Here is a 27,144-nt window from a genome sequence, read left to right on the forward strand (position 1 = left end):
TTTCAAGTCACAAAAACATATGTTCATGAAAACTGCATCATTTTGTAATGGAAACTCCTAGAAATAACATGCACTTTGTTTCATCTCAATGAAGCTTAATCTGAGCAATAGCAAAAGCTACATTTATTGGCATCATCAACGCAAGAGATACTGAAAGTTAAATCTCTTAAAAAAAATGTTATAGAGGGCACTAAATTGACAGGGGGCCTTATTCAGACGTGGATGGAGTTGCTGCGCATATTGCAAAATACTGATGTTTGGTACTTTGCACATGCGCCAGACATATAATGTGCATGTGCAGTACTGGTCTGCATCGTAGGATGCGGTACTGCATCAGACAGTCAGTGATTGACAGTCTAATGTTGTTTAGGGGAAAAAAGGGGGCGGCAACGTAGGCCTCTGTTTCCCAAAATGGAGGTGTGTCTCCACCGTTGTGGGGGAGTGGCAAGGTCAGGATCTCCGTTGGAAGAGAAGATATTTTCTGTGCTTTTTGTTTTATCTGTAGCGGACGCCTGGCACGACCCCATGGGTCACATAGCCGATGGTGGTGCAGATGATCTGATGCTGCTTCCTAGGACACAGCTTGTATCACTAATGCAAGTAGGAGCATGATGTCTCCTGCTGCATTACCATATTAGTGCTATCGCTGCTGCTTCCATGTAAGCTGCAGTGATAGCACCTCCTTCCACATCTGAATCAGGCCCAGGATGCCGTAGAGGAGAAACTTCTCAAATACCTCTAATTCCCAGTAAACATCTGCTTTCCTCTGCCAATTAACAAACCACAATGTCAGACTCCACATCCTCACCCCTCCCACCACTCCAATTTTCCTATATTCTTCCCTCCCTCTCTCTTCCCCTCACCCATCTGCCACTGCCTCAACACAGCAGAATAACAGTGCGTGGGCGTCTAGGCTGCAGAATCAGGCAGAATGTGAAGGTCTGACAAGGAGAATTGCTATAGTGACCCATCACCACTGAGAAACGAATATGTTATTATAGGTTGGGACTATAATGCCAGCGGTCAGGATCCCAGAGGTCAGCACACCAGCCTTGGGATCCCAGCCAACAGAATGTCAGTGGGGGGTGGGGAAGCGCAATGAAGCCTCTTGTGGGCTCGCTGCACTCTCCATGTAGTGGGCTCAGTGGCTCACTGCACTCACCACAGGTTCAATTCCCTCAGGTTCTGTCAACACCAGATGGCCTAATGATGCAATTCTATGGCAATTGTATCATTTTTGCCCTACCCCTATTGAAATATGCATGAATTGTGGCATTTTACCACACAGGGTTTAATGACGCGACTGGTCCATCCCACCCCATCTCCTCTCCAGGCTCCTCCGAGAGGAAACTTCAAATCTAGGTAAGTTTGGGTAACAGGTGTATTGCTGTATTGCTGGTGGTCACATGACTATAGAAAAGATTTGCATACCTGGATGTTTTTCAAGCATTGATCTTGTAGAAGGGGGTTTAGCTGTAAAAGATCACATATTAGGAGGAAAAACATATCATAAGATAACAATTGTTAAAAATTTGTAGTAAAGTAACAATTACACAGAAACACAATATATATTCTGTATCTTTAAATATTTGCTAATTACTGTTAGTTGTATTTTGTCACAACCATTAAGCATTTGCACAAAAATTTGGGCACATGGTTAATTTTGGACATTATCCATGATCAGTAACAGCCAGTGAAGCCATAACACAGTGGAAGATCATTTTATTCCAACGACTTGTAATAGGCATGCAGAAACAAAGTTACGTGTTTAAGTGCAATCAGTAGCATCAATTTACATTATGCAGAGAAAGAAAATAAATATTTTGTACAAAAAATAGTAAGTACAGTATTTAAAAAAAATCAGTACATCATTCTTACCAGGTTGCAAACAGCATCAACAACATTTGTAATGAATTCGCCTGAGTTCTAGAGAACAATGAAATATAATTAATTCATTTTTAAAATACTTTTATTTAGTAAAGAAAGAGAGACAGGATCATCAATAGCAGGTCTAAACCCAAGTGTGAGAAGTGGGAGTTGCCAATACCCCATGGTGGTCACAAAGTACAAGCAGCAGACTGAGGGGGGTATGTCTAAAACATTCTTGTGGGCATGGTACTGCCTTCTATTCACTTGCAGGCCCCCAGAGGGATGTAATATGAAATACCAGTGTATGGGATCCCGGCGACCGACACCAGCATGTCGATGCTCAGAATCCCAACTAGGGTCAGGTAAGTAAGCTTATCCTTACCCTCTTACCCTAACCATCCCTTCCCGCAACATAAACCTAATCTTCTCCCCCACAACTCCCTGTGCTGACTGAACCTAACCCCCACTCCCTGCATTCTAACCCTAACCCTCCTTGTGGGTGCCTAACCCTACCCCCCCTCCCTACAGCCTAACCCTAACCCTTCCTTTCCTGCAGCCTAATCCTAACCCCCACCCATTGCTAAACTCTAGAATTCGAGATGTAGCCGGTCAGGATTCCAGTGTCAGCATTCCAGAGTGATGTCAGCATTTTGGCCGCGTGTCAGGATTCTGGCACCGGTTTTTCGAGTGCCCGCATCCCGATCTCCGGCATCCTGACTGCACCCCCCTCCCCCAGAGAAGTCTTTGCCTGGGTACTTTAAAGCCACCATCCTTCTCTGTTGCCCTGTGTAGAACTAAAGGGACGTATACTGGAACCCCTTCATTAGGGAGATACTACTGACAGATATTGTAATGGTTGCTTTGTCTGATATGTCAGACTGGAAAAGTTTTGAAGTCCATCCAGAACTAGGGCACAATACATTAACTGACAGTTGAAAGGGGTTAGAGAAAACTCTGAGATCCAGCAACCTATACAAATTTCACACATATGTTTGGGCAGGTTCATCATAAGTGCAGCACAGAACTGTCTGCAGATATCCACCATGTCTTGTGAGATCCCAGTATCAGAAAAGAGTATGTTTATTGTTACTTCAGAGTTAGAAATGTAAATATTAAAATGAGATTGTTAATAAATCAGTCTACAAATAGTTAAAACAGTTTACTTAGGTGTATACTTATATACAATGTGTTAATATCACCCTAGCCACAGTATTGCTAACATCTAACAATTTATGCATTGAGCATTTAATAGCACCAGATACTGGCAAGGTGTTCCTAGGAATTTGGAATTGTTGATTAGACAGCATCCACCATATTCTCCACCAATTACATAATCTTCCATATACATAAAAAACTTATATATTATAATGGTCATGGTGATAGATCCAGTTGGCCTGGCTAACAAAAATCAGCCAATCAGGAGCAGACCCTTGATTTGCTAGGCTAAACCAATCACCGGGCAGTTATTAGAACAACTGTATTTCCTATATAGTTAATGGATGTTTTATATACTGTATATTTCTTAATTTATTTTACCATTTAGACTAATTACAACATTATTTGTGTAAAAAGCACTAATGACTTATTAACTTTAGTCTATAAATGAAAATAATGTAAATATAACTTACAAGAGCTTTCTCCAAGCATGAAGAAACATGATCTGCGATTTCTAAAACATTATCTGCAGTGTCTTCCTAGAAAACAAACAAACAAACAAACAAACAACATATTCATATTTGTTACTGAGTAAGCAACTTTCATTTAATTTCTCAATACAAATCTGCCATATTTTGTTCAGTGTTCTAGAGATGAAGGTGTAAGGAGAGATGTGATATAGGGGGATGCGTATCAAAGTCTAGAGAGTGATAAAATGGAGAGAGATAACGTACTAACAATCAGCTTCTGTCGTTTTACAGGCTGTGTTTGAAAACCTTCCTCCAGTGTATTTCTCTCCAAGCTTTGATGCACCTCTCTAACAGAGACACAATACAAGTAGTTGCATTATGGGTTCTGAAAATAAGTGTAGTAAATTACATACTGTATATGGGTGGTCTCCAGTATGCCGGCTGTCGGGATCCCGGTGCACATTATACCGGTGCCGGGATCCCGACAGCCGGCATGCCGACACTCAGGGCCGTTTCTTGGGGCAGGCGAGCAGTGCAACTAACTGTGGATCCCTGTTTCACCCTCCTATTTCCCCCTGAGTAACCCGCTCGGGGGGCGGAGTTTCACGGAATGACGCGGTTGCGTCGTTACGTCATGACGCAACCCCGTCACTCCGCGAACCCCCCCCCCCCCCCCCCCCGAGCGGAATACGGAGTGGGATCCAAGTTAGGAAGAGGGAAAGGCCGGCGCGAGGAGCGACTGGTGAGGTGGGCCGAAGAGCGGTAATCGCCTCTGTAAGTATTCTCTCTCTCTCTCTCTCTCAATGTGTAAAATGGAGGCACCTGCCGTAATGTGTGAAATGGGGACTCTTGCCTGCCGTAGTGTGGGGATTTAATGTATCAAGGGCATTGCAGTGTGTGGTATAATATGGTGCAGGGGGCATTACTGTGTGGGGCTTAATATGGTAGAATTTTTTTTCCTGTGGTGGTCGTGATCTGTTGGAGCAGGGTCAAAAACGGGATTGTGAGGTAGTCTTTTCAGACGAGGTCATGCCCATTTAGATGAGGCCACGCCCATTTATATGAGGCCACGCCCCCTTGTCGGGTGCGCGCGGGAGTTTTTTTATAATCTAGGTGTGTGCGTGTAGGGGGGGGTGTCACATTTTTTTATGTCATGGGGCGCATTTTTAAATCTCGCACTGGGAGCCAAATTGGCTAGAAACAGCCCTGCCGACACTTATTCTCCCTCGTGGGGGTCCACGACCCCCCTGGAAGGAGAATTAAATAGTGTGGCGCGCGTAGCGCGCCCCCGTGCCCGCAGCGTGGCGAGCGCAGCGAGTCCGCAAGGGGCTCATTTGCGCTTGCCACACTGTCGGTATGCCGGCGGTCGGGCTCCCGGCGCCGGTATGCTGGTCGCCGGGAGCCCGACCGCCGGCATACCATACTACACCCCTGTATATAGCCTCAGTAAAATAGCATTACTTCAATGCATTTCCCACATTTTACACACCACATTTACAGACTGATTTAAGAAGCATACAGACTAGACACGTTTAATCTGATTACACAAGTTCTCTCATTCTTAATTGTACCATCATGCTAAGGATAAGCACTTTATATGTACAATATTGTTTTGACTTTTAATTACGTTTATTTTCTGTGTGCTGAACATATAGGGGTGAATGTAATAGCCTATGAATTGCAGGCATTGTCAATATCCCAGCAAGTTAGGCTGATGTTTAAAAGTAGCAATCATTTAAAATGCAAGGTTTTGCCTTTTCAATGATTGCCACCTTAAAACACCAGCCACTTTAAAGCATTGCCAGGATGTCGGCAATGCCACTACAAATACCCTATAGACTCTTCTTTTAATCACATGACAGGGTGAGAGGGGCTTGTGGCAGACCTGGCACTGTGGCAGACCTGGCAGAGGAGGCGCTGCGGGCCAGGGCAATGTACTACCCGGTGGATTGTCATCCCGCCAGTTGTTTGTTTACCAAACTGCACTGTCCACTCCATCTCTGCAGTGCTCTGCCTCATGGTGCTCTGGACCATCAAGGTGTGCATGCCCATGAGTATTGATAGACGCCGCCGGGGCAATAAGAGAAGGGGCTTACAAAAGGAGGCAGAAGGTAGCAGGCGCTTGGCCAATAGATTTAGGGTATCCCAGCTGTCTACGCATATGTACGATTAATATCACAATGCGGTAAGAGCTGCCCCTTGTTATACCTGCACCACCAGGTAAGAAGGTGTGCGGGGTGTCCTGCATCTCCTAGCACCAGGAGGAGACGTCTGCACGTAGTCGCGGGGCTCCTCCTCCCTGCAGCTGGAAGGACAGCTGGCTGTGTTGTGGGGAAGGAAGAGGTGGGTGGTGGGGGGACCGGGAGCGCACCGGGAGCCTGCCAGCACGCAGGTGAGGAGGGCCTGTCTGAGCAGCGCTGGGTGGCAGAGAGACGGCAGGATGCGGAAAGTAGCCCATAGGCTTCTATAGGGTTATGCCAGAAAAGCTGGCATTACCCTCCACATCATTAAGCAGGCGGCCGGCAGTTCGTTTTTTTTTTTTACCGCATTTTTCCTTTAGTACATCCAGGCCTCTATGTCAGGCAGACATGAAGGCATCACACCAGGAAGCAGAAAATACACAGCTGCTGTTATGCAAATATGCTTGTGTGAAAAATAAAAATTCTCTGTATTGGTGTTGTTGTAGATGCACTATGGACACTCCGCAGTTCAATAGACATAATCAGAGATTTGCAGGCTCTGTGAACCCCTTAATCAACAATCAAGGCTTAAGGGTGGGTCCCTTCTACTGTCCAGCTCATGCCAAGAAGGTCAGAGCACAGCGCATAGCCATAGCTGCACCACACTATACAGCAGTCACATGCATAACTGCATATGCATCCTATAGACTTTATCAGCCATGTATATACATGGATGCTGAGGGAAGGTTTAGGTGCAGAAACAGCCTGCAGAGCCTGTACTCAGAAATCCCCCAACTTCCTCCATCCCCACTATATGTGATCATGGCTTAGAGGTGCTCGCATTGCCCTTACAGGATATGCTGCTAGTATGGTAGTACATGGAGGAGGGTGAATGAGTCCTCCATTCACCATCCCATCAGGAGGAGCTGTCCCTCTGTACTGGGTGCTTCTGCAGTGCTGCTGTCTGTGCATAGAGCCTGGGAAGCAGCAGTGAATTCACCACATGCTTCTACTTCCTGGACATGCCCGGGCGAAAGCGCCACCTGCTGGTGCATGTGCAAATCTCCTCTCCACCCTTCATGCTCTTCTATAATTAGTTTCCATCCATGGTCAAAAACAGGTGCAAATTACTAGTATATTTTTAAACTTACCAAGTTAAGTCCAGTAACTTCCTGGATGGTACATTCATATGGTTTCTGTTGAGTATCAAAAATGAAATGACATTAAAATATTTATATTGTATATAAAATGATCATGTTGTGAGATGACAGCAGTTTAGAGTGTTGACTTCAGAGCAGTCAAAGCTTAAATAGGAAACTTAGAATACATGCACATACTGTATATCAGTTTTGAGATAAAGGAGCATATTTTACCGAGCCTACCTTCAGTCTTATGTAAGGAATACATTAGATACCTCAACCTTCTTCGCATCGTGGTACGGGATACTGGTGTTACAAATGTGTATGGGTGAATGAAGACAAACAATTGGCTCTGTCAGTCAATGTCTGTATGCATATAACACCTGGGATCATTGGTCAGTGATACTCTCTAGCACTAAAATCATCTAATTAGATTCTGACTGATGGTATTTGATGTTTTCAGTCCAATTTCACGTGAAACAGCCAAACTGGACTAATATTCTATCACTTTTGGGGCTAAAATTACAATTTCTACACACTGACCGATTTTAAATTAGGTTACTGCACACTGATGCTTTGCCTGCCACCAGCTCCTGAAACATTTGCATATATGTCTATGAATGTTACTTGTTATTATTTTTGTATAGCGAACATTTAAAAAAAAAGTTAAGCTGTTTTTAAGCATGTCCTTGATTATTGCTGATGTCCTCTGAAGTAGCAGTGCTAGTCTTGTGTCTTCCCAGCTGTGCAGGCAGGGCGTGAACATTCCTTGCGCAGAAATGTTCCTAGGGCCTTCCTACCTCTATGTCTGTCTGTCTTTGCCCAGTTTTATTCTATAACTGTTGTTTTAATTGTAAAACACAACGGAATATGCTGCGCTATATAATAAACTGCTAATACATAAATAAATAATATACTGTCCTAGAGCATCCCATAGGACATTCTGCGGCAGCATGTCACTGATGCAATATACAATATTTTTGTTATCAGACTTAAATGGTTTGTGACCACCCCATATTTATCAAATCATTTTAAGTCAAGATCTACTAAGAATGCATTTACATATATCTCAGCAAGGTAGAAATGCATTTTTCTACTCTAAAATGAATGCAGGGACGTCCTATAAGTCATGTAAATTACCACTATTTACCTTTATGTTCTATCTATTTCAAGCATACTGTGAGATATACCCCGCAGCTCATTACCCGCAGCCTCCAATTCAATTAGCGACTTTACCCCATATGTTAAAGCACAGAGGAGGACTTTCTCTCACAGCTTCAGGAGCTGTGAGGAAATGTCTGTGGGAAAAGGCACTCTCTGGGGATATAACACATGGGGAAACCCATACATTCTGCAATTTATGCAGAATGTATGGGTTAGCGGATATCATCCCTGTGTTTACAGTACAGGTTAAAGGCTGTTTTTTTTAATAGCCCCATAGAGCCGTCATTTAAGGCATATATATAGTAAGACCTCATTAGTGTATGATATGGATTAAGCTGCTCATAGAATGTTCATGAAACCTAGCAATCAGGGGCGTCAGAACGTTTTATGTTGGGGGGGGGGGCAACATTTAATCCCAATTTTTCACCCCTGGAGCAACTAGTGAGGAGGTGGTACCATTGGAAGGAGGTGGAGCCTCTTGTGAGTACGTGGCCTGTAGTACCAGGGATGGAGGCACTACAAGGAGTAGAAAGACTGTAGGACCGCAGTAGCTGTGCAGTGCCCTGCCAGCTTGGCGCCTGGGAGCACACTATACATCATGAAAAGGCTGCCGCTGCTCTGTCTCTCCCTGCACTGCACGGAGGATGCAGTGTGCGGTCTTCCACCTGACCGCACATTGCTCCTCCAGTACATCGGCACCTCTCTCACACTGCACAGAGGATGCAGTGTGCGGTCTTCCACCTGACCACACATTGCTCCTCCAGTACATCAGCGCCTCTCCCACACTGCAAAGAGGATGCAGTGTGCGGTCTTTCACCTGACCACACATTGCTCTTCCTGTACAGTGGCGCCTCTCTCATGTTTGGAGGGCGTGCTGCCCCCTTTCCCTCCCCGTTCTGATGCCTCTGCTCGCAATATAAAGTTAGCTGAATAAGAGTTGGATATGTAAGGGGGTAATTTAATTCTGGGTATTGGTTGCAGTTTTGGAACAGTAAGTACATTGCATCCACCGGCATCACATTTTTTGTGATGCCGGTGATTTCTTGGCACTACTGTACATGTCTAATATGTGCGCAGCCAAGCATTGCCAGAATGCCCAGCAGAACATCCCTAATGACATTTTTTGATGCAGAACATCAACTGAATGTAGGGATGGGCAAAACTATTCTACAGCATGACATAGAAGCTTAACTGATACCTGTTTATAAATTATTTATTCCTGCATTTTACTGACAGCTTAAAATCATTGCTTTTGTCCCAATTTTTTAATTATTAGAACATTGTTATAAATATATTGTATTTTATTAAGTCTATGGAGTCTATTCATGAAGCAGTTTAGTGGGGAAATGAGCCAGTGGAGAAGTTGCCCATGGTAACCAAACAGCATTGAAGTAACATTTCTCAAGTGCATTCTATATAGTTAGACGTAGCAGGTGATTGGTTGCTTAGGGCAACTTCTTCATTGGCTCACTTGCCCACTCTTTTCACTGCTTCATGCATAGACCCCTTTTACTTGAAGAAACATTGCTTGATCTCTGGCCCATCAATGTACAGTATTCATCATCTACACCAAGCTCATCTAGTTATGCCAAATGAGATATTTAAATAAGTGAATTTAAAAAATATATTTATTAATAAATATTTATATATTTACTGTATAGTTAGAGGAAATAAACAAAACTTACCAGAACACTTTTTACTTCTTCAATTAATTGTTGACTGTATGTTTCTTTCTGTAGAGTCAAAGGTTAAAGAAAATCAATAGAGTGCACATTGTTATTTTGGCAATTACTTAATAAAGGTTATGCATGCTGTACCAAATGCGTGTCATTGTTAATTGCCCAAAAGGCCATCATAATTAAAATGTGTATTAAACAGTTTAATAAAATGTAATTAAATTATTTATTTAATAAAATATACATGTCACAAACTATTAATGGAGGTGGATATTTGATGGACCGTTAAACAGATAACTAGAGTAGCCAGGTCTGTGATGGGCTCACAACGTCCTACACGTCGTAAACTGCTTACAAGGTAAGCCTACTGTATATGATGCTTGTTCCCAATGAAAGAACCATTAATAGAGTTCTGAAAGGTTGAATATACAGTATGCTCAGGGCCAGCAACAGAAGTCTTGGGGCCCGGTACAGTGATATCCCTGGGGCCCCCTCAGAATATATATATATATATATATATATATGTGTCCAGTAGAAGTCCGGCACTCATATCAATACTGGTATAAATGCTGCGGTGCCCTCCTCGTGGGGTATTGGAGCTCCACTGTACAGCAAGAAAATTTCAGGCGACACTCAGCAGACTTGAGTCAAGAATTTAAGCAAGTGTCATTTATTGACCGTGGGCCGACATGTTTCGGAGAAGATTCTCCGTCCGATCTATATCTATATATAAATGTGACGTGCAGTGGGGTGAGGCAGGTGAGGCAGAGTCTTTCCTGTCATAGTAACGTTGTGCCAGAGTTTTGACTGTATAAAGTATATTAAAAACACAAAGAATATGTTTGAAATATCTTATTTGTATTATTCTAATCATTTTTATTGCCAAAACTGTGGAGTAAAATGTATATGGCATGTGAGGCAGTGCCTCCCCTGCCTATCTTCTCCACACATCTCTAAACAAATCTCACTAAATTTCCAGTAGTTTATAGTGCTGTACCACTGCATAATGCCCAGATGTACCCTTCAACGCATATATTGTGTGTAAATCTGGCTCTGGTGCTAGCCAGTGCCTCCTGAGTCATTTAGCTCACCGCCTGACCCTGATATATGCATCGTAAGCTCAATTAAGAAAGCTCTTATTAAATTAGATGCCACCACACCACCAGTAGCACGTCATTTTAAGGCAGCAAAGCACATGATCAAGGACTCTCCAAGTAATGCCAATGACACTGCAATTAATGCCAATTGAACAAGTTCCCCCCTCCCGTAGAGGAGGTGACAGGAACACAAGCCTACTACAAAAGGAGTGTAAATGCATTTATAATATGGGGACAATGGCACCAAATGGACTAAACGAGGAGTTGTCGTTTACCCCTTTTTTCTGAGTATGGATGAGGAAGATCAAGCTGGTTTATCTGATGGACCCAATAATTTATATTTACTAAAATAGGGTTAATATTATATACTCCCCTTTGTTAGTCATGTAAATTCACACTTCATCCTGTCCTTAGTGAGAAATGATCTTTGGTCCCCACAATCTGTTCTGGTTTGTTTACATGTCCCTTTCATTGTTCAGAGACTGCATTTATTGATGTAGTCTTATATTTTTGATTGTTTACACATGGCTCACTAGTATTTCCCCCTGCCTCTGCAAGTGCACCATTGGCCAACCATGATGAGGGGAGCGTTGCCACGAGTTGCCTGGCAACATCTACAGAGACAGGGACGCCCGGATGTTGATGCTGGTGACGTTGGAGCAAGTTTCGCGTCACGTTGGTCCGTCCCATGCTGCATCCGTCCGAGGAGTTTGTTTCGACATCTAGAAGTGGCGGCCCATAAACCCTGCACGACTGGCTCTAAGTGATCAGGGCATTATGCAGTGACGGGGAAGGAGTGAGCGCAGTACACCATGTGCATCTGATAGGTGAGCACTGGGACATCATACCAGCAGATTAAACAGGTGTTTGTTTTGTGTTGTAATCAGAGTTTGTATATATGTGATCTCTGGTGATGGCTAGACTTACTGATGGCTTTCCCTGACGAAGGTGCTGTTGCACAGAAACAGCTGTAGGAGCTGTCACTTGCCACGATGCACTGACTTGCTAAGTATCATTTTTTCATCTCTATTGCTGCTTATGCTTATGTCTGCACGATGCACTTTTTTTCAAAAGAAATATATGAATTAAATTCAATGGATTTTGCTGCTACTTTAGGTGTGCTGGTTTATGTGGATTTTCCACAGTTTTTGATATGCACTATTGATCACCGTGCACCCATCCATTTATGACTGAAAGTGTGTGCGATCTACACTGTTTTGTATATAATGTATATCTCCTTCCTCCCACACACCCCACAGTCTGTCTCTTCCCAATTACTCCATGCTGTATTCCCAGCTCCCCCACCCTGTCCTAAAGCCCTGAATCCCCTCACCAAACCACTCTAACCCTGGGGAAAGACTCACCTGTGCTGCACTCCCCAGTATCCAGACCCAAACAGCGCACAGCATGTACCATGTGGCCCTCACACCCCACCAGAAAAGGCCATCACAAAGCTGCTGCCATGTCCTGTAACTGCCTGCAACAGAACTGGACCCAGAAGAGTGGGCGCACACTCGCGCAGCACAGTCACTGTGTTTGAGAGGCTCCTGTCACTCTGAGACTACGCCCACACTGCCTACAGATCGCTGCCTTATTTAGACAAGACGGGTCACATCCCTGTCGGGCACTAAGGGCCATATCCTTGTGGCCCCTCTGATCCTTGGGGCCTGGTACAGGTGTCCCCTTTGACCTCCCCTGTTGCCGGCTCTGTATACTCTGTAGTCTTTTGTGTATTTTTCAAGGCATGTGAAAGACTCCTCCAATATGCCAGGGATGTAATTTGCAAGGACAGCAGTTTTCACTACTGCCATGGGCGTGATTACATTGGGTGCAAGGGATGCCATTGCTAAGGGGCCCAGATGTTAGGGAAGCCTCGGCTCAGGTTATAAAGTTGCATACCAATTTCCCAGATTTGCCTGCTAAGCAATTCAGGCTGATCTATTGTTTATCCTGAATTGTGGAACATCACATTTTCAGTGACAGGAGTGTGTAGTGGATGTTATAATGGTAAGGTGGCACTGTAATGTGGCACAATATGAACTGGAGGGCACTGTAATGTGTCATACTCTCATCAGTTCATTGTAATGTAGAGAGCACTAGAATGTTACATGATAAGAATTGGGGCACTAAGGTGGCACAGTATGAATAGGGGGCCACTGTATGTCATAATGTGAATTGGGGGTACTCTATGTTATAATGTGAATTGGGGACACAGTGTGGAATTATGTGTCCTGGCAGCCCTACAATGTGACATAATGCAAACTAGAGAACTATGATGGTTCATAAAATAAAGGGACACTACTATATTAACTAGGCCACTACTATAGGACATTACATTATTTAGGGCACTATTATGGTTCAGAAAATGAACCAGGGCACTATTATGGGGCGTAAAAATATCAACTGCTTTGGAGAGGTGTCTCTCAAAAATCATTGGTAGAGGGGCCCCTAAAATATGTTGCTATTTGGCACACAAAGTTCTGGTTACACCCCTGGCTACCACTGATCCTGTGATTTAACTTTAAACTGGATAACTATAATTTATTATCATATGCTATGGTGATTACAGATCACCCAGATGTGCTATTAATCACCTGAGACTGGGTACCTTTCCATATGATGTGTAAGAAATTAAATGATTACAAAAGCGATAATTTCAGTTGTCCTTCGGGATCTGGGGTCCCCCTGCCCATGCACAGTCTACATGTCTGTTATTGCATGGGAGGGATACCAGAGGCAACAAATCTCGGTAATTTCTGTGGAATGTAGCTCACAGGCTACAGCAGCTAATGCCATTTTCAGATAGAGTTGACTTATGGGTCAAACTCTAGAATGCTTAACATTCTGGAGCTTGGTAAACCTGACTGTGTCGCAGGCCCCATAGAAACCTATGGGGCCTGCAGCTGCTATGGTCCCTCCGTTTCTGACTGAGACAGATATGGAGATATCTTCTGCGATCCCTACTTAATACTTTTAGGGGATCCCCCTTGAAAACACCTGAAAATATTATATGATAAATGGGCCTCCCAAAATGAAAATATCCATTGTGATACTGACTGGTAATAATTACTGCAGTGCCCCAATTATTGCAATAATTATTGGTAATAATTATTGCAGTGCCACCTAAAGTTATATGTCTATCAGGATCTCTAGAGTGTGTTCATTTTTGAAAGCAGAGTTTCACCATGAGGGTTTGGAAATATACAAAATATTAATTATTATTATTATTAGACAGAAAGCAACTACTTGGTACTGAACCCATAGTGAATATATATATATATATATATATATATATATATATATATAAAATATGAATTTTATGTTTATATATTTTTTATTTCAGTGCTGTTGCTGTAAATTAGGATTACAATACAGCTGCTTGATATTTTTATTTTAGAATATTTCTCGTATAATAGCAGGGCTTAGTAAGGACATATGTTTCAATAGGGAGTGCTCTGGTTTTCTTGTATACTAAATATGTGGATACAGTATGAACAAAAATGTTCTCACATATAAAAAATATTTATTGGGCTATAGGTATTCCAGCTAATGATATGCCATGGCTATTTATCGCTTGGTATGCAAACCAATAAAAATATCTGTTTGCTAAATATATCATTTATAATAGATCCAAAATGATATTTTACATGCTTTCTGTCTCATCACTTAAGTTGTATTCTACTTTTGTTCTGTTTCATATACACTTACATCTTTCACTTGCAATATACATATAAGAGCATCAAAAGCAACATATATAGTTACCTCATTTCTATGCATACAAAGGGTTTTGGCAAGTTTAGTCAGCAAGTCAGGTGAGCAATGCTATTGAACAAAAGAAAATAATAGTAAATACAATAATACTATTCATGAAATATGTGATATGCAGAACTCAGGTTAATTACAGTGAAGTGAATCACAAACACACCCAACATCACAGCTAAGGAAGCCATAGCATTTCAGTATAATTATGTGGCCATAGCATTATAATCAATAAAACAATGCCAGGAACAATACATGTTGTGACTGATAGCAAGCAACAAGCTATGAACTTAACCGATCTATTGTACAGTACTTAAGGGGGGTACTCACAGAGCGATCCCGGCATAAAATCTAAGCGATCTGACTACATTGCTTAGATTTTAAGCATGATCCCTCCGTGTGTACCCCCACAGCGATAGTGATGCGCGGGGCTATCGCTGGTGCTAGATTGGCATGATTGGCATGTCACTCATTTCACCTGCTGGGTGAAATGAGCGGACCCCCGTCCCCTCCCTGCACGCTCAGCACACATCGCACTGTGTGCTGAGCGGGGGAAGAGATGTGTGCTGAGCGATTCGCTCAGCGCACATCTCTCCCCACATCTGCCCGTGAATACGGGCCTTAAGACTAATGAAAGCTGATATCTTTATGGTTACTATGGATTTAGGATGTTATTCAGGTTTGTTAGCAAACCAAGAAAGTTAGCAATTGGGCAAAACCATGTTGCACTGCAGGTGGGGCAGATGTAACATGTGCAGAGAGATTTAGAATGGGTGGGCTATATTTTTTCTGTGCATGGTAAATACTGGCTGCATTATTTTTACACTACAATTCAGATTTAGATTTGAACACACCCCACCCAGATCTAACTCTCTCTGCACATGTTATATCTGCCCCACCTGCAGTGCAGCATGGCTCTGCCACAATTGCTAACTTTTTTGGTTTGCTAACAACTCTGAAGAATAACCCCCTTAGAATTGTTCTTTGCACCTTGTCATTAAACTGAACTATATACAGTATATATATATATATATATATATATATATATATATAAAACACAATAGTATCTTTATCTCGCGCCAACCTGGGAGCAGCACTTCGGGAGAGATCTTTGTTGGGAGACCTCAAAACATACAGAATAAAACACAAATTCCCAAGTGCGCTAAGATGGAATGTATTTACACACTTCTTCAGGCGATAATTTCGTCAGAATGTAGACTGGAGGATATTTAAAACTGGGGACCTGTAACCGACACCCCTCACCAAAATAGTCACCCAAACAAGAGGCCAATCGGCCAATTAGTAAAAAGTTGTTTTAATAACATGTAATTGAACATATGAGTTTTTACACAGTTCACAATATAAAATTATATGAATAAAATACAACCAAAAGAATACACAGCCAACACGTTTGTGAGATGGATCCTAGATACCCCTCACCTTTTGCAAGGTGTGAGCTCAACAGGGAGTATCTTCACAAACTAGATTGTGATCCTTTGATTGACAAACCCAACGCGTTTCGTCTTATCGACTTCATCAGGGGTAACGAGTATAGAAAAAGGACTAATTTGCTCTCGATGGATTTGTATAAATGATCCTATCCTCAAAAAAGGATTATTCGAAATATATTGGGACTTAATAAGTGGAGCTCTTATATCCGGACTCCTAATGGATGTTTCTTCTAAAAAGTATAATCAATTAAGTGATGATGTTTTATATGGACTACCTTAAAGCTAATTTAGGCGTGAAATCTTTATCAAACCGCCTAGAGGAATTATTGATTCTAGCCTCCTAGGAGTGCTGACAACCGAATATCGGCATTTTTGTAAACTACCTAAAAAATGGTATCCACTTTTAAGAACCGAGACTACTTCTAATTCAAGTATTGACCTTCATACAGTAGAAAACTCCAGAATTAAATGGCTGGTTTGACAATCTCAAAGGTATAAATGATGTGGCTTCCTCCATAGGTCTCACAGAATGGATCCTGGGAAAACTTTAGCTGCATGTGGAAGTCACAGAGTAAACCGATATTCGGTTGTCAGCACTCCTAGGAGGCTAGAATCAATAATTCCTCTAGGCGGTTTGATAAAGATTTCATGCCTAAATTAGCTTTAAGGTAGTCCATATAAAACATCATCACTTAATTGATTATACTTTTTAGAAGAAACATCCATTAGGAGTCCGGATATAAGAGCTCCACTTATTAAGTCCCGATATATTTCGAATAATCCTTTTTTGAGGATAGGATCATTTATACAAATCCATCGAGAGCAAATTAGTCCTTTTTCTATACTCGTTACCCCTGATGAAGTCGATAAGACGAAACGCGTTGGGTTTGTCAGTCAAAGGATCACAATCTAGTTTGTGAAGATACTCCCTGTTGAGCTCGCACCTTGCAAAAGGTGAGGGGTATCTAGGATCCATCTCACAAACGTGTTGGCTGTGTATTCTTTTGGTTGTATTTTATTCATATAATTTTATATTGTGAACTGTGTAAAAACTCATATGTTCAATTACATGTTATTAAAACAACTTTTTACTAATTGGCCGATTGGCCTCTTGTTTGGGTGACTATTTTGGTGAGGGGTGTCAGTTACAGGTCCGCAGTTTTAAATATCCTCCAGTCTACATTCTGACGAAATTATCGCCTGAAGAAGTGTGTAAATACATTCCATCTTAGCGCACTTGGGAATTTGTGTTTTATTATATATATATATATATATATATATATATATATATATTGACGCGTGGACCTGGGGAAGCCGGGCACCGCCGAACAGGTGAGCACACTGATGTTTTAATTTTGTGTTGTCCTAAGTGTATATATTATGCTTCTTGTTTGTTCATTGTTTGTGAGTCCTGCCCTGACGACGGGTGTAAGCCCGAAACGTAGGTGTAAATAAAGGCATTTGTTTAAAACCGCATATCAAGACTGCTGAGTGACGCCGATACCAAGCCTACATATATATATATATATATATAGGTATGTGATGGTCCGGCACTCTTTGGAAGGAAGGGTAACTTGGTCCGGTGCCCGTGCTGACGTTTTCACGTGTTTGTAGTGAGGTGGATGCCCGACACTCTGGACTCAGTAAATGTAGTAAATGATAGGCCCTACGGTACTGTCAACGTTTCAATTTATTGTAAATTTTCCTCAAGACATATGAACAAAATAGACAAACACTCACCTTATATCCCCACCATTGTGCTCAGTGCGCGGGCCGTTGCGGGGGACCGCCTCCCGGCGAGGTCCGTCGGGTGGTGACCGGGGCAAGGCCCTTCTGAGATGTGAATCAAGGTGGATTCACAAACTGGACACTGTAACCCCTCGGGGCCTTAATGATATGGTACCTCTATCTTGTTTTCTTTAATTTCAATATGGCTATCATAAGTCTTTTTTCCCCTTTCTTCTTCTGTGTCCCTCTCCTCGTCTTTCTTTCTCTCTCTCTCTTTTACTTCCTTGACTTTCTTATACTGCCACTTTTAAGAAATGCATATCAGATACCAGTGGATAACAGTGTATAGTTTTACAGATTTGCAGCACAGTATTTAATCTGTCTTTTATAGCGATCATTGCTAAGCTTATGCAATCATTGTTGTTGTTTCTAGCGATGTCATGGTAACCCAGCACTGGACGTGCATCACGCTATACGTGATGACGTCTTTTTACTGCGCAACAGCTGACGGGAGACTTCCGGCCCGTTGGACCTCGCCGGGAGGCGGTCCCCCGCAACGGCCCGCGCACTGAGCACAATGGTGGGGATATAAGGTGAGTGTTTGTCTATTTTGTTCATATGTCTTGAGGAAAATTTACAATAAATTGAAACGTTGACAGTACCGTAGGGCCTATCATTTACTACATTTACTGAGTCCAGAGTGCCGGGCATCCACCTCACTATATATATATATATATATATATATATATGTATACATACAGAGAGATCCAGCACTCCAGCAGGCCCTCGGCTGCAGTGGTAATATGCTCACAGTGCCTTCCTCATGGACTGAACAGCCCCCAATGTATCAAGCGGAAGAAGGCGGCACTCAGAGACTTTCCAATTTCAAACGTGAACAAGTTTAATGGTGCATCACTAAGCCATTAAACTTGTTCACGTTTGAAATTGGAAAGTCTCTGAGCGCCGCCTCCTTCCACTTGCTATGTATATATATATATATTTATATATATATATATATATATATATATATATACATATATATACGATAATATTATCTTGCATTTTTTGTACTTTTATCTGTTGTATTTAATCCTATACCAGATTAGCTTGATATTCATGCTGTCAGTCAGCTATATGATCATGTTGCTACTGTACTGTATCTATGTGTCTTTGTTGGGGTCAGTTTAGAACCCTATGGAGCTAAATGGCACTAAAGGGAAGAAAAAAAAGTACAGCTGTGCACCTAGACAAACCATATTAATGTAAAGGGTGCAAATACATTTATTTTTTATTTTTTTTGCATGTGAGATAAAAACTGACTACTTTTACATGTAGCCTCTAAATACTGGACAGCTTTATTCTGCTGTGCAGTCAGCATGTCTGCATTCACAATATAGACAGTCATTATGTCAACAACAAAATGTTGAATTTTATCATGTCACCACGGCTAAAATGATGACATTGAACATGCCGACATCTGCAAAATGTCAACATGGTTAAAATGTTTACTGTATATATGACATGTACATTGTCAGAATGTTGGCAATATACATTAGGGTTAGCTGTTCTCATTTCAAACTGTCAATGTTGCGGCAGTGTTAACATGTTCCAAGTCAACATCGTGCATGTTGTCATTATGAACATGTCGACGTGCAGTACCTATTGATTTGTTGTAGTCCACATTATGACTGTCAACATTATAAATGCCATAACGAACACATTTATTTTTACACTGTAATTTACAGCCCAATTTACAGGACATCACCCCTCCCCCCTTCCCTATCCTATATACCTCTACAATGTTTAATTCTGTCTCTCTTCAGGGTCAAGATGACTTTGCTAAGGTGTACATTTGATCTTTTTTAAATTTTTGCCCAACTCAGCTACTATATGTATAAATGAAATGTGTTAACTTCCTTCAATTTCTTTTAACTACAAATGACATAAAAAAAACAATAATACCTGTATTGCTGTCATTAAACATTTAGAGGGCATTTGCTCAGTCGCCCCCTCCTCCACCTCCACTGATACTCCTGATGTATTTTAGGAAACAATTTAAAAATGTTTTATTATACATCGATTCCAGACCAATAATTAAAGACAATATTTTTTAACATTTGTTGCCTTTATTACGTTATGCCTTAATTTATACAACAGCAAAGGTTGTAAAATCTAAAAGTTAAGCCTTGATAATTATGTAAAATTTCATTTGATAATAAATACTGACATAAAATAATCATTATAAAATGGTTTTGTTTTTAAACATATAGATGTAAATTACCATCTCAATAAGACCTCTAAAATCACTCCTATGTCCATCTTACGCTTTATATGGTAAGTACGGTATATCTTGATACTAAGGATGACCAATCAGTGTTCCTTTATCGATATTCTGGGCTGATATGGGATCGCCATATTTGGAATGATACATAATACAGGTATGTTCAGAATAATATTGGTACTGTATTACTAAATATCAATGTTAGGTGCTGCACATGAGCAACTGCTGTCTACAGCAGATCTGCAGCACTCGGCTGCAGCTCTGAAAGTCTCTGAGAGGTAGAGAGCGCCTATAAGGAGACACCATGAAGTTCTTAGCCTCTCAGAGAATCTCAGGACAGACAAAAACCAATGTAGGAGAGTGTTGGGATAGGAAAGATGTAGTATATCATAGCAATAGGATCGATCTGCATGATATATAGACTGCACCATATTGGTTGAAATATCATGACCCTCCAGTCAGAAAAATTTCTACAGTATTTCTGAAATATCAGATATCGATGCAGATCCCTACTTTATAATACCAACTTTGGCTATGACTCATCAATATTGAACTTCAAAGTATTGCAGAAATGAAAATATACTACACATAATGCAACAACTATTTACTAGAACCAAGGAGTTTCTTACCTTCATTGCCAAGGCTGAGACCAACCAGCATAAAGAAAATGATGCTCTTCATTGTGCAGATTGTTGGGTTCACCTCAATCTATGGACAATACCTGGGATCAGCTCCTGTTTTATACTGTTAGAGGACACTGTCATTGCACAGGATCAAAGACTTTGAGAGTTGCCAAAATCAGTGTCCTCATTAATGCTGCAAGTCTAAAATAAATATTTGAATTAGATAAGAAAACCGTACACAGGTGCCACCTTCATAATACACTGCACTCAAATTATTAGTAAGATACTTCTTTATACTTGCCCACTGATCCATTTTCTAAAAATACCATGCCAATAAACCTAAATCCAATGAAGTTGTTGACTACTAAACTTTCATCTCATTGAAGGACAGTCTCACACATGTTTAATTTGAGGTATTTCATTATTAACTTCAGTTGGAGGGATTTATTTGTTTGAAACGATTATTCATCTACAATCAGATGTTGGGGTCTATTTATCAAATAGCCCTGAAAAGTCCAATTTTCTCCTGCTACTCATCACGGCAATTGATAGTAGATGTATCTGGGACAGTGGCAATCCTGGCTTACAGCAGTAAACAATGACTTATCACATAAACAGCCAGTTGGTTTCTCACTCTCCTCACCTGTTCATATGTAACCCAGCATTGCCAGGTCACACAGATGAATTGCACACAGATGACCAGACTGGAAGGCTTATCTTTGGCTTCCAGGTACAGATTGGTTAAATGTAAAAATAAAAATAAGAACAAATTGTAAAAAAAATATCAAAAATGAAGCTACAATTTAAAATCATTTTTTTAAATAAAAATAAGGACAACTTTTTATTTATAAAGCATTTTTCTTAAATTTTACTGTGTCTGCTTCCTCCATCCTGAGATGGCAATAACCTAGAAAGACAGTTAGCTTACAGTTACTCCTGTTGTCCTTCATAAATATGTGTTAAACATCTTCTCCATAGCCAGATTAATGTGGGGGCACAGGGGATACTGTACCCCAAGCTCCCCTCTGTTAGGGGGCCCCCCGACCGCAGACAGTGAAATCACTAACTCTCCCTCTTGTGCAGCAGCAGAACCATGCAGCCAGAATGTGAGCAGGAAAGTAAGCAGTGCAGGAAGAGACACAGGAGTATCAGCTTGCATGAGCTACCAATGAAACTTCCCAACAAGAGGAGAAATTGGAGGGGGAAGAGAGCTGCAAGTAACTGAGGGAACACAGCTTCTTCTTCTCCCCACCTGGGTGTATGGGTCCTGTGCAGTGGTGAATTTCCCATTAGGCACGGGGGGCGTGTGCCTAGGGGCAACACTTGTTTGGCGGTAGCACTTGCTTGCTTGAGTTGGTACTGTCAGCCCAAAAAGTACCAGTAACTGCAAAATATTTCCACTGTACTGTACCATATTCCATCTTGAATGGAGTGTAAATGGGTAGAACATGCACAAACTGCCACTGTAAGCTATCCTACTTAGTATATATGTATACATAATCGAAATAAAAAATGCCATGGTGGCTTTTTGTTATTCTATTAAATTGGCTATCCTAAAATGAGGGCTTATAAACCAATTAATAAAAATAATGAAATTAGGCAGGTGGGTTGTGGCTGTTATTGTTGTGCCTAGGGGTGCTCTCACCCATAAATCCACCCATGGTCCTGTATAACCTGTTATTTAATGAGAGCATTTGTCCTCCTCCAGTCCTTTTCCAGTGTTTAAGTAGTACAGGGGCTGCTGCTATTTCATTTTGCATGATAAATTATAGAATGTATCTTTCTATGTTTATCTTAAGGTTGTTTAAGTTGTCTTTGTACCACAACAATAAAACGTTATAAAATATTTTTCTTTTAATTAGGTGGAGCTATAAACAGTACTCAGGCATTATTAAACTATTAGTTTAAATCTAGTATACACTATTGGTTTAAATTTAATATAAACAATCCATACCTCCCAACAGACCCATTCCAGGAAGGACAAAATGCTCTCTACCTGGGCTTCCCTCTTAATTTACGATTGCAACCACCTGTGTTGAAATACGCTTCTTGTCAGTTAGTTAGTTCAACACAGGTGATGCCAATCATATATTAAGAGGGAAGGCCAAGTAGAGAGCATTTTGTCCATCCTGGAATGGGTCATGTTGGGAGGTATACACAATATAATCCCCCGGGCCCCCCTGTCTTAAGTACCTCAGCAATGATCTTCCCCATGCATAGCAAAGCTATTGCAGTAGAGCCCATTTGATGGTTATGGCAGGCAATACATGGCAATAGCCATTGCATTCTGTGAGTAATGGCAATTAGGGAGAATCTCTAAATTATATGATAAGATTTATTTAGGGCTCTTCCCTATTTGATAAATAGGCCATTATATTTGATTGGTCATGATGATGCCACACTCAGTAAAATGATTGGTTTGGTTACAAAAAGACCTTCTGCACATTTTAGAATTTTTTTTATATATTGTTATCCCAGCAATAATTAGTGAAGTGTGATACCACCTTAGATATTATCGGTTCAGAGACAATGTAAAATAAGACATTTTTAATTAATTAAAAGTCTTTTAAAATATTCCATGCCAAGTATTAGAATACATCAAAAACATCCATATGCAATACAGACGTAAAGAACATCAGATGATTACTGTATACTCATATATTCATGGAGAAATCCGGATTTGCTCTTTGTTATTGGCTCATGTCGATACAGATGGAATTCAGAAAATACCCATGCGTTTCATCAGAATGAATTCCTCAGGGGTATATCACAAAGCTGTGATGACCAGAGGTATAAATGATTTGAGGTGTAAATCTCCAGAATAAATGAGCCTATAGTAGAGGTTCAATTGTAGATTTAACTAAAATTGTCCCTGCAGGGGAATCAATCCAGTAATACCATACAAATAGATAAAACAATAGATACAACAATAAATAGTCCACCGTGAAGGTGCAATCTTGAAAAATACACAAATGATGTGTCTAGAGCTTTTTCACAGCAGTATGTAAATAGATGAACTATACCATAGATAACTTGTATACACTGATGACATACATTTACATGTTTATAGACTTAGGGGTATATTCAATTGAAGTCGGATCCATTCCGACATTCATTTGTCGGAATGGATCCAACCTGGGCTATTCAATGGACATCTCAATTTGACTTTTAAAAAAGTGGAATTGAGATGCGGGAGGGGAGACGGGGTAGAGCCGCGGGCAGACGGGGATGAGCAGCGCTACAGCAGTGGCTATATAGCCGCTGCTGTAGCGCTGCTCTCCACCGTCTGCCCATGGCTCTCCCCCGTCTCCTCCCCAGTCCCTCCTCTCTCACAGCTGCCGCTCCCCATCCCCCTCTCACACCCGCCACTCCCTGTCTCCCCTGTCACAGCCGCTGCTCCCCATCAGCTGCCGCTTCCCATCTCCCCCTCTCCCCATCCCTCCTCTCTCACAGCCGCCGCTCCCCGTCCCTCCTCTCACATCCGCCGCTCCCCGTCAGCCGCTGCTCCCCGTCTCCCCCTCTTTCACAGTTGCCGTTCACGGCAGCGTCTACCAGGCTCCAGCAAGTGAGGTCTCGCTTGCTGGAGCTGGATGAATACTGCTGTGAGCGGCGGCTGTGACTTCCTCCAGCGCTGCTCACCCCGTCCCCGCCTCGGCTCTCCCCATCCCCGCCTCAGCTCTCCCCATCTCCGGCACTGTTCTCCCCATCTCACTCGACTTTTTTTAAAGTCGAACTGAGATGGTCGAAAAGGGGGCCAAAACCTGTTGGTTTTGGCCCTGTTTTAGACACAAGCACGTGGATCGGCTTGTCGAAAAATATGGGGTTATATTGAACAGGTCGAATCATGATTCAACCTTAAAAAGTAAAAAACTGCCGTCTTTTCGACAGATGGCAGCTTTCGACTTCAATTGAATATACCCCTTATAATTTATCTCTAGCTTTGGTGGGGTACCAAATACTTTGTGGGTACCACAGCAGAGTCATTATAATTTTTTGCACACGCGACAATTAAAGGTAAATTATGTCACAGATGCATAAAAATCAACCAGTTTTGTCCCAATAAAAAGGCCAACAATTCTGTTGCACAAGTTGCGACAATTAAAGTGATCCTTGCGACAATTAAAGCTTGGAGGTGTCCATTTTGTTGGCTTATATAATATTCACAAGATTGTCACCTGCCAGTTTACTAGGAACTGTATTGTACAGTATCTAATTAAGACTAGACAAGGAATATGGATTTTAGCTGTCTCCTCAAAAATTGGCTTGCTGTATACTGCTAGCTTTAACAAAATGAATGCCACCATTGTGTAAGTGTGACAAGGAAGAAATCTGTCTCAGCATAATCCCGACAGAGTTTGGCACACAGATTCCTTGGAAGCATTAGGACTGTTGATCTGACCTTTTTACAGTGTAAACATTTGTGATAAATTATCAGTGTTATATTTATTTAAGAGAGAACATGTTCATTACATCAATTGGTTAATGCCATTGTAACAGAAGGTTAATACCACTGTAACAAACAAATCTGACAAAATGAGTAAATTGTAATCAGTGCTTGTATGGCAAGTAGATAAATCATGCATGTGAGAAGCTCAGAATGAAAAGGCTCATTTATCAAACTCAGAAGCACTATTGCCTGATCACTACAAAAATGTTCTCTTATGCATCAATTATACAACAATTGTGCATAAAAGAGCAGTCTGTAATGTGAACAGCCATAATGTTAAAATATTGATCATTTATATTGCGTTAATAGTAATTGTGTGGTTATTAGATGATTTGTAGATAATGGGTAGAAGACCACTGAACACTCAGATAATATACATACAAATCTGTACATTATGAAAATAATTAAGCAGCACCGGGAGGTATACTGGTATGATGATATTGTGGTGCAAAGCACGGCCTTCTAAGGAAAATTAGTATCTAGAGAACGGTTGTTTATGTGCCTATGTCACTCCTGGAGAGAACAGTAGTGTATGTACCTGTGTTACTGTAGTGTATGTGCCTGTGGGGTAGATTTATTAAAACGTGCTAAAGGTTCTTTATTTACAGGGTTCCGCTTCACCGTATTTTCGGGGTGAAGCGGGACCTTCTTTCCGGTGAATTTACAATCCTAAGCTTGCACATTATGGGAGCGCCTTATCACACCCCTCTGGTGATACTTGTCCCCCATAACGTTCGGCTGCAGTCCGTTCTTCCATGCATGCCCTGTCCAGTGACTCCCAGCATGCAGTTCGGGAGTTAGGCTGGCGCATACGTGGAATGAATGTGTGGACGCCAGGAATGTGCTGTGTGCGGTGTGTGTGAGGTGAACTGTGGCGCGTGACCCACTGTAAAGATATCATTAAAGTTATTTGAGATCGCAAAGCAAAAAAAAAAGTACAGTAGCTGCCAAAAGCCATCCGCAGCACCGGGTCTGGCCGGGGAACTGGAAGAAGGCAGGAGACACTAACGTTCGGACAGAACGAATGGTAGTAAGTCAGGTATGTCAGTGGGGATCTATCTGAAACATAGAGGCGCCGAAACAGGTGTGACTGGATACCGTTGCAGCTAAGAAGAGCGCATCACCAGGTACATACATCAAAGAAGGTTAATAAATCTTCCCCTGTGTTACTTCTGGAGAGAACAGTAGTGTATGTGCCTGTGTTACTGTAGTGTATGTGCCTGTGTTACTCCTGGAGAGAACAGTAGTGTATGTGCCTGTGTTACTGTAGTGTATGTGCCTGTGTTACTCCTGGAGAGAACAGTAGTGTATGTGCCTGTGTTACTCCTGGAGAGAACAGTAGTGTATGTGCCTGTGTTACTGTAGTGTATGTGCCTGTGTTACTCCTGGAGAGAACAGTAGTGTATGTGCCTGGGTTACTCCTGGAAAGAATAGTTGTTTATGCTAATATGTTATGCCTGGAGAGATCAGTAGTGTATGTTCTTGTGTTACTCCTAGAGAGATCAGTAGTGTATATGCAGTGTATGTGCCTGTTTTACTTCTGGAGAGAACAGTATTGTATGTGCCTCTGTTACTGTAGTGTATGTACCTGTATTACTACTGGGAAGAACAGTATTGTATGTGCCTGTGTTACTGTAGTGTATGTATACTATGTACCTGTATTACTACTGGGAAGAACAGTATTGTATGTGCCTGTGATTCTTCTGAAAAGAACAGTAGTGTATGTGCCTGGGTCTCACATGGAGGTAATTCTCTTGGGGTGGAGACTTTGCAGAAGGAGCTGGATGTGCTGTGAACAAGTTGTTTGGTGTCAAGCTCCAGCTGCTGCTGCAGATCCATTTTACAGGGGGCTTCCTTGTTGGCTTCCTCTGGTGGGATGGATTCCCCCAGGGGAGAAAGCTCCCTGTGTATGGACATTGATCAGAGCACTGAATTTGCTGCTATAACTAACCATGGAGCCATGGCAATATCGGCAGGTGACCAGCCAGAGGCAGTGGGGATCAACTGTTCTAATAGTGCTCCAAGGCAATCAGCTGCAAGCAGACAACCTCAAACTGAATGAGGGTGCTCCCTTGAGTGAATCAACTCCAGGTAGAGCGGCAGCA

The 27,144-nt window shown here is 41.7% G+C and overlaps 1 protein-coding gene across 1 annotated transcript in view; it reads right to left on the reverse strand.

The window, feature by feature from the left end:
• LOC134956767 (uncharacterized) overlaps positions 1-20,671 on the reverse strand; it is a 43,958-nt gene extending 23,287 nt beyond the window's left edge. Inside the window, exons 1-8 of the mRNA XM_063938730.1 lie at positions 20,599-20,671; positions 19,651-19,721; positions 14,513-14,572; positions 9,663-9,710; positions 6,826-6,870; positions 3,498-3,563; positions 1,879-1,926; positions 1,432-1,473 (exon numbers count right to left, since the gene is read on the reverse strand). Of these exons, the coding sequence (XP_063794800.1) occupies positions 1,432-1,473; positions 1,879-1,926; positions 3,498-3,563; positions 6,826-6,870; positions 9,663-9,710; positions 14,513-14,572; positions 19,651-19,721; positions 20,599-20,650 (432 nt within the window). The 5' untranslated portion in view covers positions 20,651-20,671. The remainder of the gene's footprint in view (positions 1-1,431; positions 1,474-1,878; positions 1,927-3,497; positions 3,564-6,825; positions 6,871-9,662; positions 9,711-14,512; positions 14,573-19,650; positions 19,722-20,598) is intronic.
• Between the last annotated feature and the right edge of the window lie 6,473 nt (positions 20,672-27,144).

This window comes from Pseudophryne corroboree, chromosome 9 (assembly GCF_028390025.1).
Source record: "Pseudophryne corroboree isolate aPseCor3 chromosome 9, aPseCor3.hap2, whole genome shotgun sequence".
In the NCBI taxonomy this organism is placed as follows: domain Eukaryota; kingdom Metazoa; phylum Chordata; class Amphibia; order Anura; family Myobatrachidae; genus Pseudophryne; species Pseudophryne corroboree.